This window comes from Penaeus monodon, chromosome 41 (assembly GCF_015228065.2).
Source record: "Penaeus monodon isolate SGIC_2016 chromosome 41, NSTDA_Pmon_1, whole genome shotgun sequence".
NCBI classification, from domain to species: Eukaryota; Metazoa; Arthropoda; class Malacostraca; order Decapoda; family Penaeidae; genus Penaeus; species Penaeus monodon.
Genome location: NC_051426.1, coordinates 31375871 through 31394437, shown reverse-complemented (window position 1 = coordinate 31394437; position 18567 = coordinate 31375871). Strand labels below are relative to the sequence as shown.

Here is an 18567-nt window from a genome sequence, read left to right as displayed (position 1 = left end):
GCCATCATAACAAACCGTGTGGTCTGCAGGGCATAGCTATACGCCTGGCGGGAAGTTCCACTACGTGTAGCGGACTCCCACGCTCAGCGGCTGGACATTGCCAGAAATCACCAGTCTATGATACTGAGAGATTTCTAGCAGGTGTTTATGAATTCATTAAAACAATAAATGAAATGAAAATGTAATTGGGTAAAAAACATACAAGGCATCAAAGAATGTGGTTAGCCCTACAGACCACCTGACATCAAAGGGTTAAACATGGTTTACATTCACAGGCCAGATTATGTTCTTATTACCAAGAACAAAAAGAGCATCATGTCTGCATTTGAAACATGAATATTAGATTACACAATATAACCCGGGCAATGCATCTAGCTTTTCCGTACCTTCTTGTTGGCTCTCTCCTTTTTGCTTGACGAGACCGGGGTTGAGGGCTGAGCCTCATCAATGCCGTCTTGCGAAACGTCCAAGGGCGTGGTACTATTGTTGGCCGCCCCCTGGGTGTTGCTCTCACTCACTTTCTTCGCGCGGCCTCTTCTCCCTCGGGGACTCTTGCTGGTGCAGGCCGGACACACCCACTTGTTGCGAGGTACCTGTTACGACAACCAGAGGGTCAGCTGCTCTCGTGTTTTGTCGTGTACTTATTGTCAATTTACATCTTGTACAAACACTGTTATAAAACCCAAGGATACAAGTTTACTTTTAGTTCAGCAGTACAACCTCATGACAGGCCAAAGGACACTTACCTTAGAAAGGTTAGGAGTGATACAGGTGGTGTGATAAGCTCTTGGACAGACCGAGCAGTGGACAAGTGTCCGGCCCTCCGTCCCGCCACACACCAGGCAGTGCCGTTGCGAACTATCACTAAATTTGTTGACACATTCATAACAGTACCTGCAAGAAAGCATCATAAGTACATACACACACTATGGTACAGACATACACTTGCTAGTCTCATTTTTCCCTGTTTGCAAAATACTGACAGCTGAAAATTATTCCCAGTTTCAAAGCTACTTTTAATATGTACATCAAGAGGCATTTCTTCAATACTAAAAATTAACACACACACACACACACACACACACACACACACACACACACACACACACACACACACACACACACACACACACACACACAAAAGGAAATCCATTCTGAGCCAAGGGACTTCCGACCAACAGATGCAGTACGCACCAGTCACCCTCAGGAATGTTATTCATTGGTGGTTTAAAGCAGTGTGTGTGGTAGCCCTTGTCGCAGCCGTCGCAGAGCAGCAGCTTCTCCTCGTGATCTCCACTGTGGCAGAATTGGCAGTACTGGAGGGAGAAAAAGAAAAGAACAATAAAACTACTGCAGGCAAACATTTGGCAATCAAAGGTAAATTTTTCTTAATTACAGACAAACATTTGTAATTTTTAGGTAAACATGTGTTAATTACACATAAATATTTATTAATTACATGTAGTAAACATTTGTTAATTACATGTAAATATTTGTTAATTACATGTAATTATTAGGTGATTATATGTGAGCAATACCATTATACAGATTTAGCTTTCCAAGTTATCATAACATATGTAGGAACTTCACTCCCATCAAGGAAAAAAATATTCATATATTTCCCTAAAACCCGATCACTACTTCTGCAAATATGCAAGTTCTAACTCTAACCTGCAAACACTTACAGCTTTCATTATGCTTTTGTCCCAAGCAACAGCTGTCTCCAGCATATAGGTGCACATTGCTAGTTGCGCAGCCGTTTCGGACTTGGCCACTGCCTCCCGCCACACCTGCAGGCCCTTCGGAGACTCCTTGGTCTCCGATGTGGTTTCGTTCTTTGGGTTCACTGGTATTCCTGAACATTTTAAGAAGGTTTGGGGTAAATAGCTTGATAGGATATCAGTCAATTGTATTCCAGGTGTTTAAAGGGATTCTTACTAATGCTTTATAAATAAACATCCTTCACAATCACATTAGATGTGGTGCCACTTAAAATTTGGATTCTTTACACTGCCTGGAGAGCTCAAACGACATATTTCCAAAGAACTCTTTGAAAATTGCACAATTGTATACGTCTTAATAAAAATGCAAAGAATGATCACAAAGAGAAGAAAGGAAAGCTGCCGGAGATAAATGAAAAGAACAGACTCCTCAGCAGCCAACAGTCCATATACCTAGAGGTGGCTTGAGGTATCTTCTTTCAATGCCCTCCTCGAGCGCCAGGAGTCTCTCTCGTCCCACGTGGATGGGGTTCAGACGCGCGTCGTTCTCGTCTACAGGAGAGAGGCAAGACGCGCGAAATTCACCCATGTGCTTTTCTCCATTTTCACCCAGACGCCAACTCTGAAATTTTTAAAAGGTGTTGACGAAGACCCAAGAAAGTCCATTATATGCTCTGAATGACAATATTTTCCATATAAACAGATATCTGTCATTCAAGGGAACTTCTTATCCTCTTTTGTAAAAAAAAGAAGAAAAAGATGGATAATGCTGAGAAAGGAGGAAAAATGATACAAAGAAAAAAAAAAAGGAAATAATAACATAGAAAAGAAACAAGGAAGGAAAAAACTAAGTAAAAAAAATATATATATATAAATAGAAAAAGGGGGGGGGGGGGAATACGTAAAAAAAAAAAAAAAATTTGCACACACCGAGTTTCGCACCTTATTCTGCATAGATGCATTAGTGATCTTCTCCTCCATCGCATAAACAGTATCCAGCACAAGAAGATCCACCTTGAGTGCAATCTCTTGCGACCAGTGTGCAGGTTCATCGGCCACTGGGGTTCCATACTCGTCAAAGAAAACCTTCTCGTCCTCCTCAGCATCAGGCTCTAGGGTCACCGTCTCTGGGTCGATCTGCCACCGCAGAAAGTAACAAGAGATAGGATTAGGCTTTGTGAGAGTGGTTCGTGAGGAAGGAAAGTCATTCTTAGGATCAGCAGAGATGGAAAGCTTTGAATTCTCTTTACTTTTTCTCTTTCCCTTTTATAACACACAAATATTAATAGTACCTATAATTATGATTACTTAATTATAGATATACATACATAACTAACCATTCACACTCACTCACTCACTCCCTCTCTCTCTCTCTCTCTCTCACACACACACACACACACACACACACACACACACACACACACACACACACACACACACACACACACACACACACACACACACACATCTATATATATATATATATATATATATATATATATATATATATATATATATATATATATATATATACATCTCAGGCTAATATCAAAATGAAATCTGATCTAGAATGCAAAGTGACATCCTTTTCAAATCCTTAAAGACAAAAGCCCCCAAACGGTGACCAGCAAGTGTCTAACGGAACAACATTCAGTAGAAAAAAAGGTCTCGGTCTCTAGCCCAGACGGCACTAGAACACAAAGCGACTTATAGTGTGACTACCAAGAAGAGCTGCCAACACTGAGAGGTCTGTGAATCTATTTGAATGCTTTTACAATGCTGTAAGAATGCTTTTTAATCTATGCTTGTGCAGAGAATTCCTGTACAGACTATACTTTCTGCCAACTCAAGCAACAATGGACTATATTGCTGCCTAATGCAGAATAGGTAAATAATAATCAAAATGAAGACAGACTTTCCCTCAAATCATAAATCTTGCGTAAATACCACAAACTAAATGAACAGTCTCAATAACAGAACATAAAGCAAAGAAAAGAAAAAAGAAAAAAAAAAAAAAAAAAACAGCAAATATTATTTTACAAGAGATACTTAAAAAAAAAAAACTATATATATATATATATATATATATATATATATATATATATATATATATATATATATATATATATTTAAACATATAAATAAACAAAACAAACTCAAATGAACTCAAACAAACAGAGTCCCATAAGTCTAAGATGAAATCAACATACTGACTCACGTCTCATCTAGACAACATCAAGGTCGCTGCTCTAGGACTCGCTTCTAGTTACATTCACACTAACTCTAAAGCCTTGAACGTCCTCCTTTCTGATGCGCTTTGCCGTCCCCTTGTGAGTGCTCCCCGCATGGTTGGCCACTTCAACTTTATTTCCATTTTACCATAATACAAAATAATAACCATAATAATTATAAAAATAAACAAGAACAATGGTAATAATAATAGTAGTAGTAATAGAAATAGTAATAATAATAATAATAATAATAATAATAATAATAAAAATAATAATAATAATAATAATAAAATAATAATAACAACAACAACAACAACAAAATAATAAAAACAAAAATAATAAAATAAAAAACAATAACAAAAAAATAACAATAACAATAATAATAATAATAATAATAAAAATAATTAATAAAACAAAAATAAAATAATATTAACAATGTTTGGAAAAAATAAATAAAAAAAACAGAAAAAGAATATAAAAAGAAAGTTAAACCCAGTGATTCGTTTCCCCAACAATCACCCCAAAAATTTTTCATTTGGTCCGGCAATCCAGGACGAGGGCCGGCCCTAGCACCCCCTTCCGAAGCCGCATCAGAAAGGCGGACTGTTCAAATCCTGCTAGAATTCACAGAGAAAAAGAAGCAAGAGTGGATACTAGTTGCCAAAGAAAAAGAAAAAAGAAACGTAAAGAAAGGAAAAGAAAAGACAAAAAAAAAAAAAAAGATCACATTCCATGAATATGCTGCAACAGAGGCTCAAAAAGCAAGTTGAAGAGTTCGTGACATGATACTGTGAAGTGCTTATCGGGGAGGCCCATATCATCCGAACCACTGAATTTCCATTCTCTCTTCATCTCTCTCTTCGTCTCTTTGGTAATCTATCTCTTAAGTTCTTAAGGAGAGCTCGAGTGTTTAAGTTGCAGGCGGAGGATTTCTCAGATTCTGTGAATCTGCCTCTGTGGCCAAGTTAATAATTTTTTTCCTTTCTAAAAAGCAATGGTAAAAAATTTACTTTCTTCATACTTCTTGAAATCAATATCAGAAGAAAAACAATATTGCAGAATTGAAATAATCAAATAAGATATACAAATAAGTATATTCTAATGAATCACTGCAGTTGCAATTATCACTGTTAAGCTTTTGGTGTGTCCGAACATCATTAATTTCTTCTTCAAAGACACATTTGACGGGCATTCCACAAACCATAATATGGTCAACTACTCACACATGGTAAGGTTCATGCTTGTTACCAGAAAACCTCTCAAAGTCAAAAAGAATCCGTCATTCTAGCAATCGTTTCCCTGAAGAGGGTTGGAGGAGGGGGCAGGGGGGAGTGGGGAGGGGATTTCTTGGATATATGGAAACTACTAGTAATACTACCAATGATAATAATAATAGTTGAAAAAAAAACATTTATAACAATGTAAAGATTATGAAAAGCAATAAAAATAACAAAGAGCACAATCAGTATGTGCCTTCCTCTTAACAGTGATTTATCTCAGGTGAAACAATATGAAATCAAGAGACAGAAAATGGTCCTCACATGTAAGCAAAGCCACATGGATAGACTTAATTAAATTTATAAAAATTCAGTTGTATACAAAATAATAATTCAAAATCCTATGTACAATAAACAAACAGAAAATATTAACAAGAGGTGGTCTAGCTGTGCAATGGAGGGACCTCTCTTTTTCTGTCTCTCTCTCTCTCTCTCTCTCTTTTTTTCTTTTTTTTTCTTTCTCTAGATGAAAGACAAATGATCCTTTTATCCAAGAAATCTCCCAAGGGGATCGGAGCCCAAGCCTCAGCTCAATTATCAGGATTTGACTACCATGCCCCGAGGACTTCAACTCCGCCACTGAGGTGCATCGATGCAACTTTAAGGCGAGATGCAAGAACTAGAGAAGATTTAAGAAAGCCACGAACACTGACGAAAAATGGGATCGGTGTATTTTTTCTCTTTTTCTTTCTTTTTTTTTTTTTTTTTTTTTTTTTGTTAATAATGATTCTCTTATTTACTCACAGGGGTCACCTGAGCCAGTCTGTTTTTGTGTGTCCGCTATGTGAAAGGATTACGACACTCAGACAAACAATGAAAGGTAAGTATATGTCACAAAATCAAAAACTGCTTATGACGGGAGGATGGGAGGAGTCCAGGCTCCTTTCAGCTAACTTTTACGCTGCTATAAAGTCTACAGTTTTTGTTTGTTTTACGTGTTTAATGCTCAACAACTGTAAGCCCTACCTAAGAACAATGAGTTCTTTCAGATGCAAAATCATAGGGACTCATAACTCCTCAAGACACTATACATATATAAGAAATACTTATATAAGTACATATATTCAAATATGTGATCATGTCTCTCATCTCTAAACAAGGAGGTTAAACAGGCACTTCATACTGAGAGTGGCCAATGCTTTTACTGCCTTTCACTTCCTACAGCTTATGGAACTGAATGCCTAATGTAATTCATGTAGGTAAATACACAGACTAATAATGAGTATATACACTTACTTTTGCGAGGGCATTTTTCACTATGGTGAAATTCTTTTCAATAAAGCGCTTTAGTTCTCGTTCCCTCACGCCTCTCTCGTTCAATGCCCCAATCATCTCACGCAACTGCTCCACATCGGTCACGTGCCACCATCCGGTTTTGTACTCTGTTGATGTTTAAAGAAAGAAATCATTCACTAATTGACACATGCAAAAATATATTACAAGTGCATACTATCTTGCAGTTCTGACATTTCTTAGGAGTAAATACAGTGTTATTTCATAGAATGAATGGAAGGAAATAACACATGACATCAGCTGAAACGAACCCATTTTTGTTACAAATTGCAACTGACCATCTGGGACAGGCAGAGCCTCAGCTGACTGGTGTAATCTCTCAAGCAATTCACGATGGGACATGCACTGGACACTCCCTGGCATGCTTGATGACACGGGCGTCCCCGACACTGTAGAGTTGCTCAGAGTTCCTGGGGTACTGCACACACTTCCCTGAGTGGCGTTCATACAGATGGGGGTACTCACAGACCCCGGCGTGGTCATGGTTCCTGGGGTGCTCATTGCCACTGGAGTGCTGGGTACTCCAGGGGTGTTTGTCCCTAATGGGGTGTTCTGTGGGCCTGGAGTACTGCCTGAATTCTGGGAGACTCCTACAGCAGGGCTTTGCGGCCTGCTGTACCTTGAAAAGGGCGAGGCCTCCCGAGGTGATCCTCTAGGGGTGGCCTGGGGAGTCTGGTTGGCTGGCAGTGCTTCTAGGGACGAGACATCACAGGGTATGCGTGGCAGTAGGCTGAAGCTCAACTTCTCCCGCTGGGCAACATGCTCAGGTCTCAGGTACTGCCCAGGAACGAGGCCGAGCCCTGTCGCTAAAAGGTTCTGGTCAATACCTTCACTGCTTCCTGAGGGATTGCCCTCCTTCAGGCCATTGACCATGTAGGGATTAAGTCCAGCATTGATCAGTGATGAATACACTTCACTGGTCGTGTTTCCGTTGGCTTTGGATTCATTCACACCATTCAGGTTATCACTCTTTGTCTCCTCAAGTTTTTCAATTTCTTCTTTACACTTTTCTGTTCGTTTTGGAATATCAGGCACTTCGAAATCATCCTCTTCCTTCACCTGGCCATTTAGAGGTGGTTTCACATCCACTTCTTCCTTCTCTACACTTCCCACACACACTTCCTCACCCGCCTCCTTCTTCACCTCACTCTCCGTCTTTACCACTTCCATCTGCTCCTCCTTTACAACTGGCTCCTCCTTGACCTCGCTCTTCCGCTCCTCCTTGATTTTTTCCTTCTTGATTTGGTCCTCCTTTAGCTTCTCCGTTATCTCCTCTAGGGTGTAGCCGACCTTCCCACCCGCTGGGGGAACCGAGACGGGGAAATGTTCTCTTCCGGTGTAGTCGCATGACGACAGGCCTTCTAGGAAGGGACCTCCGGCATGAGGTAACACCCACATCGTCCGCTAAGATGGAAAATAATTAAAATTGTGAGGTTGTCACACTATAACACCTTCATAAGTTCATATCAAAATATGAATGAGAAAATCTAGACACTGATGACAATAGGATTTCAAATTTGTCTCTTATAAACATACATGATGTATAAACTTTTGAAATGTATTTTAATTAAATGCAAATTAAGATAAACAAGGATGTTGGTGCCTCTAACCACCCAATCAGCAAAGAGAAAACATCTGTCACACATCCAAAATCCCTTCACAGAAAAAATACATAAATAAATAACAATCACACTCTATGCTTATAAATAAATGCACATCACACAAAAAAAAACAAATTGTAAGCACAGCACGTAAACCCATCACCTCAAAAATAATCACAATAACAGAAAAAATAAAAATAAAAACAAAATACCTCTGAACGCACAACCCACTCACCTGGAACCTATCTTGACCACAGTTGAAGCCTCGCACCTGCTGGGCCGTGTCAAAGAGCTCCTGCCGCACCTGGTTCATCTGACGCTGGAGGAGCTCTAGGGTCTTGGACGCATCATCCGCATTGAGGTGTTTGTCATCCTCCTACGAAGGGGAGAAAAAGGAGGTACGAATTGATGGGGGCTGACTGGGGTGGGCTGGGATGGGTCCCTGTCTCTGGGGGAGGAGGGGGGATGGGGGAGGAGGGGGGATGGGGGAGGAGGTGGGCTGGGATGGGTCCCTGTCTCTGGAGGGAGGAGGGGGGGTGGGGGGGAGGTGGGATGGGTCCCTGTCTCTGGAGGGAGGAGGGGGGATAGGGGAGGAGGTGGGGGGCTGGGGGAGGAGGTGGGGGATGGAGGAGATGGTGGGGAATGGGGGAGGAAGAGGGAGGAGGGGGGGAAGAGTAGAAAGAGTAAGGGGTCTTGTAGGAAAGCAAGGAACATGGAAAAGCAAAATAGGAGATACAGAAAGAGGAAGCACTAATGTAAATTATATATATATATACATATATATATATATATATATATATATATATATATATATATATATATATATATCTATTATATATATATATATATATAAAAATAAATAAATATATATATATAAATATATATATATATATATATATATATATATATATATATATATATATATATATATATATATATATATATATATATATATATATATATATGTGCATGTGCATGTGCATGTGCATGTGCATGTGCATGTGCATGTGCATGTGCATGTGCGTGTGCGTGTGCGTGTGCGTGTGCGTGTGCGTGTGCGTGTGCGTGTGCGTGTGCATGTGCATGTGTGTGTGCGTGTGCGTGTGCGTGTGCGTGTGCGTATGCGTGTGTGTGTGTGTGGTGAGCATGGAAATAAAGCAATGTAGAAGACAAAAAACAGAAAGAAGAGGAAGGAAGATGGGGGAGGGGGGGGGGGAAACGTAAGCAATGAATAAGAAGAAAATATAGGTAAAAGGGAAAGACCTTAGCAAGATGCCACCTGGGACGCCACGTACGGAAATGCCATACTTGCAACAAATTTAGTTGATCAAATCTCTTTACCCACAGGTGGCTCCACAAGTGCTTATCCACCAGTGAGTCAACCAATAGCCCGACCTACCTCCACTGTTTTCCCTTTTCCTTGATCTTTGGAAATATTATATCTTATCTTATATTGCTCTTAGTGTTGTTAATAACTGTAATAATCAATAATAAAACCATCGATATTAATAACACCAGAAAAAAGAAAAAGTTTTTCAAAAATACACGAGGGGAAAATCAGGTAAGGGTACACTACTCCTTGGTGGCTGAGCACTTAAAGAACCATCTATGTGTAGATACATTTCACAAAATAATACTACAGTGAAAGTCACATTTTCCTGGTGGCATTGGGTAAAGAATGAGAACAAGAGAACCTCATTTATCAATTAATTTGTCTAAATAATACCAAATAATCATGATCATCTGGCATCAGTAATCAGCATATTATCAGCTGCACCTAGCTCATTCTAACAATTAGAGAATACAACACTCTGTCCTTAACTGAAGTCTTATCATCTAACCCTTAGCTTTTTTCTAATGATCAGAGTACTTCAATAGAGCACAATCCCATTTCAAAACTACCAAAAATCATCTTCCAAGATTTGTTATTCTTTATCCTCTATTTAGAACTTTCTAAAACTATTGTGGTTGGAGCTCTACAACACAAACTAATATCTATCAGTCTAATTGGGACCCTTTATTTGTAAGTTAACATCTCATTTATGAATTCTAAGATTGTAGTAAGATTTAAGGTATACAGTGTTGTCAGTGTCAGGTCGATGTTCCTTCCATCAAGTTTACAGAGAAGAACAGTCCTACAATCTCCAGAACACTAAATGCAGGACACACACACACACAACACACTTCATCACAGCATACAGTCTCAAAGTGATATCAAAACCAAATGCCAGAAAATCCATACTGGTAGAATTAAATTAATAATAATAAAGATATTTCTGGCTTTGTCTCAACCACACCAGTAGGAGTTATGATTTATATTTAGTATAAATCCAACTAAAACAGTGCAAAACCAAAACAGCAAATAATGCCACACAGTCACACCAATTCGCTGTCACACACCTCATCTGGAATCTCCTCCATGTTGTCACTCTCATTGCCACTTTCATTCTCCTCTTCCTCTTCCTCTTCCTCCTCCTCCTTCATCTTGTCCTCCTCTTTATCCTTCTTCTCTCCTTTCTCCTGTTCTCCCTGGCAGGATGAGATGCCCGAGATGTTGGACATGTTCGAGTCCTCTCCTCTGTGCTCCATCATGGACCTCATGGCCGCGTTGTAGATTCTCTTGCGAGCAACACTCCTACGCAGTCTAAGGGGAAAGAGATTTCTTATAATGTAAATGCATAGATACAACAGAGTCACTTTGAGTAAACGTTTTCATCTGACTTCTGGGGAGAGGAAATGTAGTGGTTCCCTTTGAGGAAAGAAAAAAAAAAAAGAAAATTGAAAGTTACAAAGAAAATACAATTACAAATTCAAGGTCTGGAAGTAAAGAAAGATTTAGACAACCTTCAATGATTTACAATTCACATAAAAGCACTATTCGGCACAGGTCACGTGACAAATTCCCGTCTTTTTATATCAATGTCAACCATGAAGAAGAAAAAATTTCCAGACAGGATACATATTAGCACTGCCATTCCCAAACTCACTTTCTAATCCTGGCGTCCAGCTTCCACTTCTCCGTCTTGAGGCCGTTGTGTCTATCGAGCGACTCTTCAATCTGCCGCACGACAGCCTTGTTCTGCAGGAGCTCATTGCACACATAGGCCACAATCTCACTTTTCTGCGTCGGATTGAGGGCGAGGAAGGGCAGGTGCATCAGCCACTGGGACATCTTGTAAGCATCCATCTCCGCCAGTTTTGCATCCCATTCCTGGGCCTTTTTGGGGTTTTCGCGACGCTCCTTCTCTGTGCCCAGGAGGCCATGAATGATGCGAACCTGCAAAGAGTGAGAAAAATGCTCATTCCTTGTTGGCTAAATATCAATATTGCAAAAGAGAAGGAAATATCTATTCCTTGAAGCTGTGGGAAAGAAGATGAAGATGAAATATGAGTAAAAATTTTAAAACATACCCATTATAGTATATAAAGTACTTGACCTCAAAATAACTATAAGATATTATTAGAAAAGCCATTGGCAAAGGCCCTTCTCCCAACTGCCCATTAAGACCCCAGCAAACTCACCTCGCCTGTGGCATTGGCATTTAGGTAAACTCTCAAGATTTCAGAAATGTTGGCATGCGTGATGTCAGCTCTGTTTAGGGTCTGGCCCAAGATGGTGGTATGGCGCTGTGCAGACGGAATTCCTGGATCTTCAATGGCACATACAAGCAAGTGAGACAGTACGCTCAAGAGCTCCTCCTCGCTTTCATTATCATTCAGGAGAGCCATCTGCAAGCTCTGAATTGATGGTAGTGACTCCATGTCTGGAATAAGGATAAAAAGATTTAATGTTTAAACAACACACTAAACTCACTCCTAATAAAGTTGATATCCTACACTAATACAAGTTTTTTCTTAGTCCTATAACATGAGTATAAACCCACTCATCTGTACCTCCATTTAAATTTATTAAAATCTTCTCAACATTATAAAAATGAACTTAACGAAACAACAATTCTGCACTACAGATAAGACAGAGAGGGAAAATCTTAAATACCAAAGCCAAAGAACAACCACACTTGAGAGAAAAAGAAAGAAAAGAAAGAAAGAAAAAAAGATGAACAAACTAAACTTAAAAAAGGAATGATGACAACACCTACCGAACCCTAAGGTTTCCCCGAAATTGTGCAGGAACTCAAAAACCATGAGGATGTTTCCGAATGCCTCTGGGGGCAGTCTGAGGCCATCGAGACGGGAGATCTCGGGCAGGTCAGTGTGGTCCGTTAGTTCCATGTCCTCCTTCACCTCCTTCATGAGCTGGTGGATCTCCCGCGCCTGCAAGCGCTCCTCGCGTTTTCTGCAATGGAGGAACAGGCTTGTCTATACCACCTTGGAAAGCTGGGATAGGAATTGCTTATCTGACAAAAAGACGTCTTATTCATCGCAAACCATTTACATTTTCAGTGACTTAACCGACTCTTAAAATCATGAAATCTAAAATTCAAACAGATTTTTCTTCTAGTTCCTTTTGTCCCTTTTCCTTTCCTGGACAGCTCTCCCTAACACACTCCTCAGCCCCAACTTCCCCTTCTCCCCTTCCTTCCATCAACTTCCTCTCCAACGCCCAATCATCAAAGTCATCAGCATCTCCTACCTTTCTCTGGTTGCCCTTTTCTCTTCCTTCATCTCCTCTCTCCGTCTTTCTCTCTCCTCGTATCTTTTCCTCGCTTCAATGGCGCGCACTAGAACTCCATGGTATCTCCTCCTCTCCCGCTCCTGGTCACGGAGAAGGTAAGGAGAGAAAAGAAATGTAAAGAAAATGATTGCCTTCCAATAACAAGTAAAACCGTTTAATAAAAATAAAGATACAAAATTTCCTCCCCTAAAAGATGGAAATATTCTTACAAACACCGCAAAAAAAAAGAAGAAAAATCACATTTCACATACATAACTAAAACGCAGAGAACTGAGCCTTGTTGGAATATTATCTGCGGGTTTTACAATCTCAATGTCAGACTGAAATGTTACTATCCCCCCAATAAACTTAGTGATGAATCTAATGCTTTCAAAAAATTCTAAATATCTACTGGAACTTTTCCATTTCTGGCTCGAGTGCAAAGTGAAGAGCATGGTACAGCTATGATTAATTTTTACATTTTTACATCCTACAATTTTTTTTCTCTCTCTCTTACCAGGATGTCACATTGAATGGCAAATAATCCATTTACTAGCAAGTCTTAATTCATGCCTTTTATTTTCTTTCAGTCACTGGCTTTAGCTCTAAGGGAACTCACTACCATGAACTTCTGAAACTACAGGGAAACAGATCAGGAAAGTGAATATTGTCCAGCTTCAATACACACCATGTATCCCCCTGGTAGAAGCTTTTGCAATCTGATTTTTGAAACAAGAGAGAACAATCTCCATACATTTCCAATTTTGCTCTGAACAACCTGAAAATGCTAAACCAAACAAACCAGGAGTGAACAATAATCATAGAAGAAAGTACAGTTTATTATGTTAAGAGAAACTTCATTACCATGCTCTTCTGACAGCTTGAAAACCTCCATTAAATCTGATTTATCCTCTGCCTTCAAGGAAAAATTACAAGTATAAATATATTAGTCAAAAACTAAGTACCAGTTTATAAACCTCTTTCTGTTTTCTGTTAGTTCAAGCATGTACACAAAATAACTACTACATCATACAAATAACAAAGAATCTAGGAAGCTATTAACTGCAATACATTACCAAGTTACACATTAGTTATCATTAACAAATCCCTAGGTAATGCATGCAAGCACCTGTGCTGGATGAAAAACTTGTGAGAGGATTGATTAGGATAACCACTGAGCCGTCTGTGATGAATTAGTCCATCTTCAAAAGCAAAAAAGGAAAAAAAAAAGGGGGACTTGTCTCCAATTTTGTCTTGCCGTTCATCCTTCTCTTGAAACCAATCATCCAAAACAAGGAAGGAAGTGAGAAGTCACAAGCACAAATCCCATTCCAACTCATAATTTAACAAATACATCCTAAGCTCTCTTTCCCATTACAGCTGACTGCAGACATGTCCTTGGCCAAATCAAGTGAAAAGGGTGTAATGGACATCAACCCCAATGAAAACAGCAATCAGTGTCTGTCTTAATCAATCTCTCTTCCGCTACAAACAACCACACACTGGCAGTCAACCACCTACAACTGGCCACGCGCACAGAGCACAACAAGCATTACATCATGCAAAGCTACGAAGTGCGAACTTACCTGCTCATTGCTCATCTTCAAGGGAAAAAATAATCTCTCACTCGTCAACATTACATGAAGGAGCAAGACAATAATGGGATCTAAAGGGCAGGAAGCAAGCAGGAATGCATTAGGTTACACAAAACAACGTAACAATGAACAGTTTCACAAGTGCCTGGGAAATGCTATCAAGGACTTATTCTGGTTTAGCCTAATTATTCGCATTTGGTTCTTTGGATTAAGAATATGCCTCTCTGCATTCTCTTATTACAATTACCTACAATAATTCTTTCTAATCTACTAAATCATATTACTTATTGTGAGCATTTGAGTAAATGTAAACAAGTTCAGTATACCAATCTATCATGAATCTTGGACATTAACCTAAGTTAAAATATTCATTAAAGGAAGGATGTTTAACAATATCTATTCTCTAAATGATTATTATAGGCAAATTCACTCTCTTGTACTTAAGGGATAAAATCTGCATCAGTCATCCCTCTGAAGTCAACTCAAAATGCAAAAATGACAAATTATTCTTTTTTCTCTTCTTTTTTTTTTAAGTTCAATAACAGACAATAAGCAAGACAGCAGCACTTCCCGGGCCTATCAACCACAGATCACATTCTTTTTCCGAGAGGTTCAGGCAGTAGTCTCTTCACTTTCACTTCTAATACACATTCACAATCCTTAGTTTCTAGGCGAGGTACTTCATGCATCTAATAAATAACGTATATACATATAAAAAAAAAAAAAGAGTAATAACAAATGAAGTAAGAAAAATGATAAATGCATCTACGAGTTCATGCAGTACAGACAAGAGAAAAAAAAGCAGCAATAGTTTCACAATACAATAACTTTTGTGACAAGTGGGGTTTTGGGGACACACACAGTAAGGTTGGTGAGGGGGAATACAGGCGCACCGATCAAGTGGCGAGTGTTTCAAACTTTGGTGGTCTGAGGATAGCAGATCGTTTAAGAACATTTATGGGATTTGTCTCCATTCTGAACTGAATATTCCAGCTTGATAAATATGAGATCTGGAGACAAGATCTTAATAAAATAGAGCTTAAATGGTGATTAAAGTTCTTTCAAGTATAAATTCATTTTGACAAAATTATTATTCAAATATCAGTATGTGCTTTATAGATACTTTCTAGTATCAAAACATCTTTGATTTTGAAAATTGTTGCATAAACTTGCCACACTTCCTAAAGAAAATTTGCAATGACTTTACACAACTTAAAAAGCCAAAAATAGATGTAAATTTCTTTTAAATATCCTTCAATAAGAAACACCGAACACGTTTAGAAACACTCGGTCTTCAATCAGTGCGACCTGAGGGTGGAAGGACATACCAGCTCAAGAGTGTAGAGCATTTCACGTTGTTTGTTGAGCTCCTGTAGATACAACTGCGGAACAACAATAATGTCAGAGTGTCAGAGAGTTATGTGATACAATCAGCAGTCATGATTCTAATGCAATGCCACGGCAGTATGATTTTCCCATTCCTGGTTGTAGAGAAGAAAAAAATACAGCCTAGTGAGGAGACCTTTAGATCATAACTGCTGGCTGTGCCACATAATGTGGGGGCATGCTAATCAACTGTTAAGGCTACATAGTTGAGTGTCGGTGGAGGATTATGAAGAACATTCAAAATGGAAAAAATATAGAAAAGTAAAACCAAATCATTATGTACAAAATAATGAGTTTTTGCAATTGCTGATATAAATCTGCAACATCAAAGAGAGTGAACAATACAGTAATCATAGCAAAATGTCGTGTTTACACAACACAGAAATCATAAAAAGAGGGTACGAGCTTCAATGGAGTACAAAAGCAGATTGCGACGAGTGCACAGCATGTCATACATTCCCCTGATGTGTGTAAACGCTTGAATCCTTTCCGTTTCGCAAGTGACCATCCACCGACCCTCATCAAGTAAGACTCACCGAAGACTTATCACACTGACTGATGGATCAATGACATACATTAACTAGATTTAGATGCTCATGAGTCTTTCCAGGAGCAAGGAAGCTGCAAAGGGCTGCTCCCTCATTCAGGGGGAATTGGTGAAACATTCCTACGGGAGAAATCTACAGTCTTGTATTCAGTGACTTGTGAATTAGTCTCTCTACACTTTCTCTTTGTTATTCTACTTGGTGCCATTCCTACAGCATACAACCTACTAAAATATGAAAGAGTACAGAAGCAATGGCTGACGGGGCCAATGTGGTTCCACAATCATTGGGGTTACCATCTGTTCAACTCTGTCACTGAACAGTTTCACTTCCTAAGGAACAACCTTGAAATATGAAAGATCTTTTTTTTGTGATACGGTTCCAAGTGAGAATATATCTATCACTCTTTACCAAGCATTACCTCATCACTGATTTTACTGAATTCTTATGTCAACCTGCTTGAAGATTAGAAAAGCAAATATAAACATGATATCATTCTAAACACTAAACAACATAGTTTAACACTGAGATAAGCATGACTTTGATTAGAGTAGCACTTTCCTACCAGAGTTAGATTCATAATGGTTTTCATCACCACATTACACTCCTCTTCTGATTAAACCAAATTATGATGTCTCAGAATGTGCTCAAAACTTGATAACTCTCTCACATTATCCTTTAATATCCATTAATATGACTGTGTTTGCAGGGATCTATCACTGTTATAATGCCATTTTATTTATTTATTTTCAAAGTTTTCTCTTAAAAAGCTTTGACCTAAACTAATGAAGTTTTATTTCATAAGCCTGCAGTTTTTACAGCATATCAAGGCAACCCTTAGTTGCACCATCTCTATTCCTTATATTTATGCCATAAACCCTAAACTCGAACCATGATTTACTTTACTTACAAACACTGACACAACCAATACATCTTCGCATTTGAACGTTGTTTTTTTTTTTTTTTTTTTTTTTTTTTGGGGGGGGGGAATACTATTCACTCTCCCACCTTCTCTACTTCATTCTCTTTCTCTCACCTCTTTTCACTTCTTCGTAATGAATCACTTACTTTCAAGTATACAAACACTCTACTTCATCCTGATAAGAATTCTCCCTTCACTTAATATTTGAAATAAGGATAAAAAATCTTATGAGGGGGGGAGGGGTACTAGAACAAACGTGAAATACAGAAAAGAGAAAGCATTTACATCAATTAACTATTCAGTGAATATCAAAAATTGATGAAGGAAAGCAACATCAACTCTAAAAAGTTTAAATCTTGTCTCAAAGAGGGTTACCTTGCAACTGCCATGCAAAGTGGAGATGGGGTGAGAGGCTGTCTATGAAAGTTCACTCTCTTTCCCTCTTCTAGCAAAGGAGGTCTAACATTCACTTGTATTGTGTCTTATGCTTTTCTAAATTCCCTAACTGCAACCTTCAATTTATTCTTTTGTGTGTAAATAAATAAATAATCAATAAAAAAAAAAAAAACACATTTTGTCTTTTTGTGATTCAAAGCTGCAAAATAATACAACACAGTTTACTTTTCGTAAAGCAAGAGTGTGGGAGATTAAACGCAAGAAAGAGACTATACTCAGCTGAGCAAGTTGTGGTATGACTCTGCTTCATTCTCATCCAAAATCAAGCGAAAAGCAACTCTCTCTTCAGAGGCAAGACGGCCTTACTCCTGAAGAAGGGCCAACAGTCCTACTTTCTCTCTCTCTTCCAAATCATACCTACCTTGGGTCATGAGATTCTTAATACTTTTGTAATATCTATGCTTCAGATTTTCTTGGTCTTATGTATTTATATATATTCTCACACTGACACATTCTCAAAAAACTAGGGAGACAAATGAAAGCAAGAAAATGTATCTAAAGATGGATAGACTGATAGACCTACTTATAAAAGCAGAATGGAAACAGCATCTTATCGTTGTGTTAAGGAATGCCAAAGACTTTTCATATTGGATTCAAGCTTCTCCTCTGAGTCTTACAATTATCGGACAGATTCAGACGGAATGAGAAAAAAATATATATAAATAAATAAATAAATAAATAAAAATATAAAAATATCTTCTCTCTCAGTAATATTTCAACAAGGCGCACTCTTCTCTCGTATAATTAGGAGGCCAGGTATCTGAATTTAAATCTTTTTCTTTTCTCCTTTCCCTTCGTCAAACTCATTTCTCTTCCTTCTCTCTCTTTTCTTACTTCCATTCCAGATATAAGGTAAGAACATTGATTCACTAATCCTCACATCTTTTAATTATTCATTTTTTCATTCCAACCTCTTATTCATTGC

At 38.6% G+C, this 18567-nt stretch overlaps 1 protein-coding gene across 1 annotated transcript in view; it reads right to left on the bottom strand.

Annotated features, from left to right (window-relative positions):
* LOC119598716 (bromodomain adjacent to zinc finger domain protein 2B-like) overlaps positions 1-18567 on the bottom strand; it is a gene marked incomplete in the record, with an annotated part of 128899 nt that overhangs the window by 25221 nt on the left and 85111 nt on the right. The window contains 15 exon segments of the mRNA XM_037948494.1: positions 387-593; positions 747-894; positions 1195-1316; positions 1686-1855; positions 2175-2343; positions 2664-2858; positions 6466-6611; positions 6801-7926; positions 8359-8499; positions 10524-10767; positions 11111-11400; positions 11646-11887; positions 12224-12420; positions 12718-12839; positions 15662-15715. Coding sequence (XP_037804422.1) covers positions 387-593; positions 747-894; positions 1195-1316; positions 1686-1855; positions 2175-2343; positions 2664-2858; positions 6466-6611; positions 6801-7926; positions 8359-8499; positions 10524-10767; positions 11111-11400; positions 11646-11887; positions 12224-12420; positions 12718-12839; positions 15662-15715 — 3573 coding nt within the window.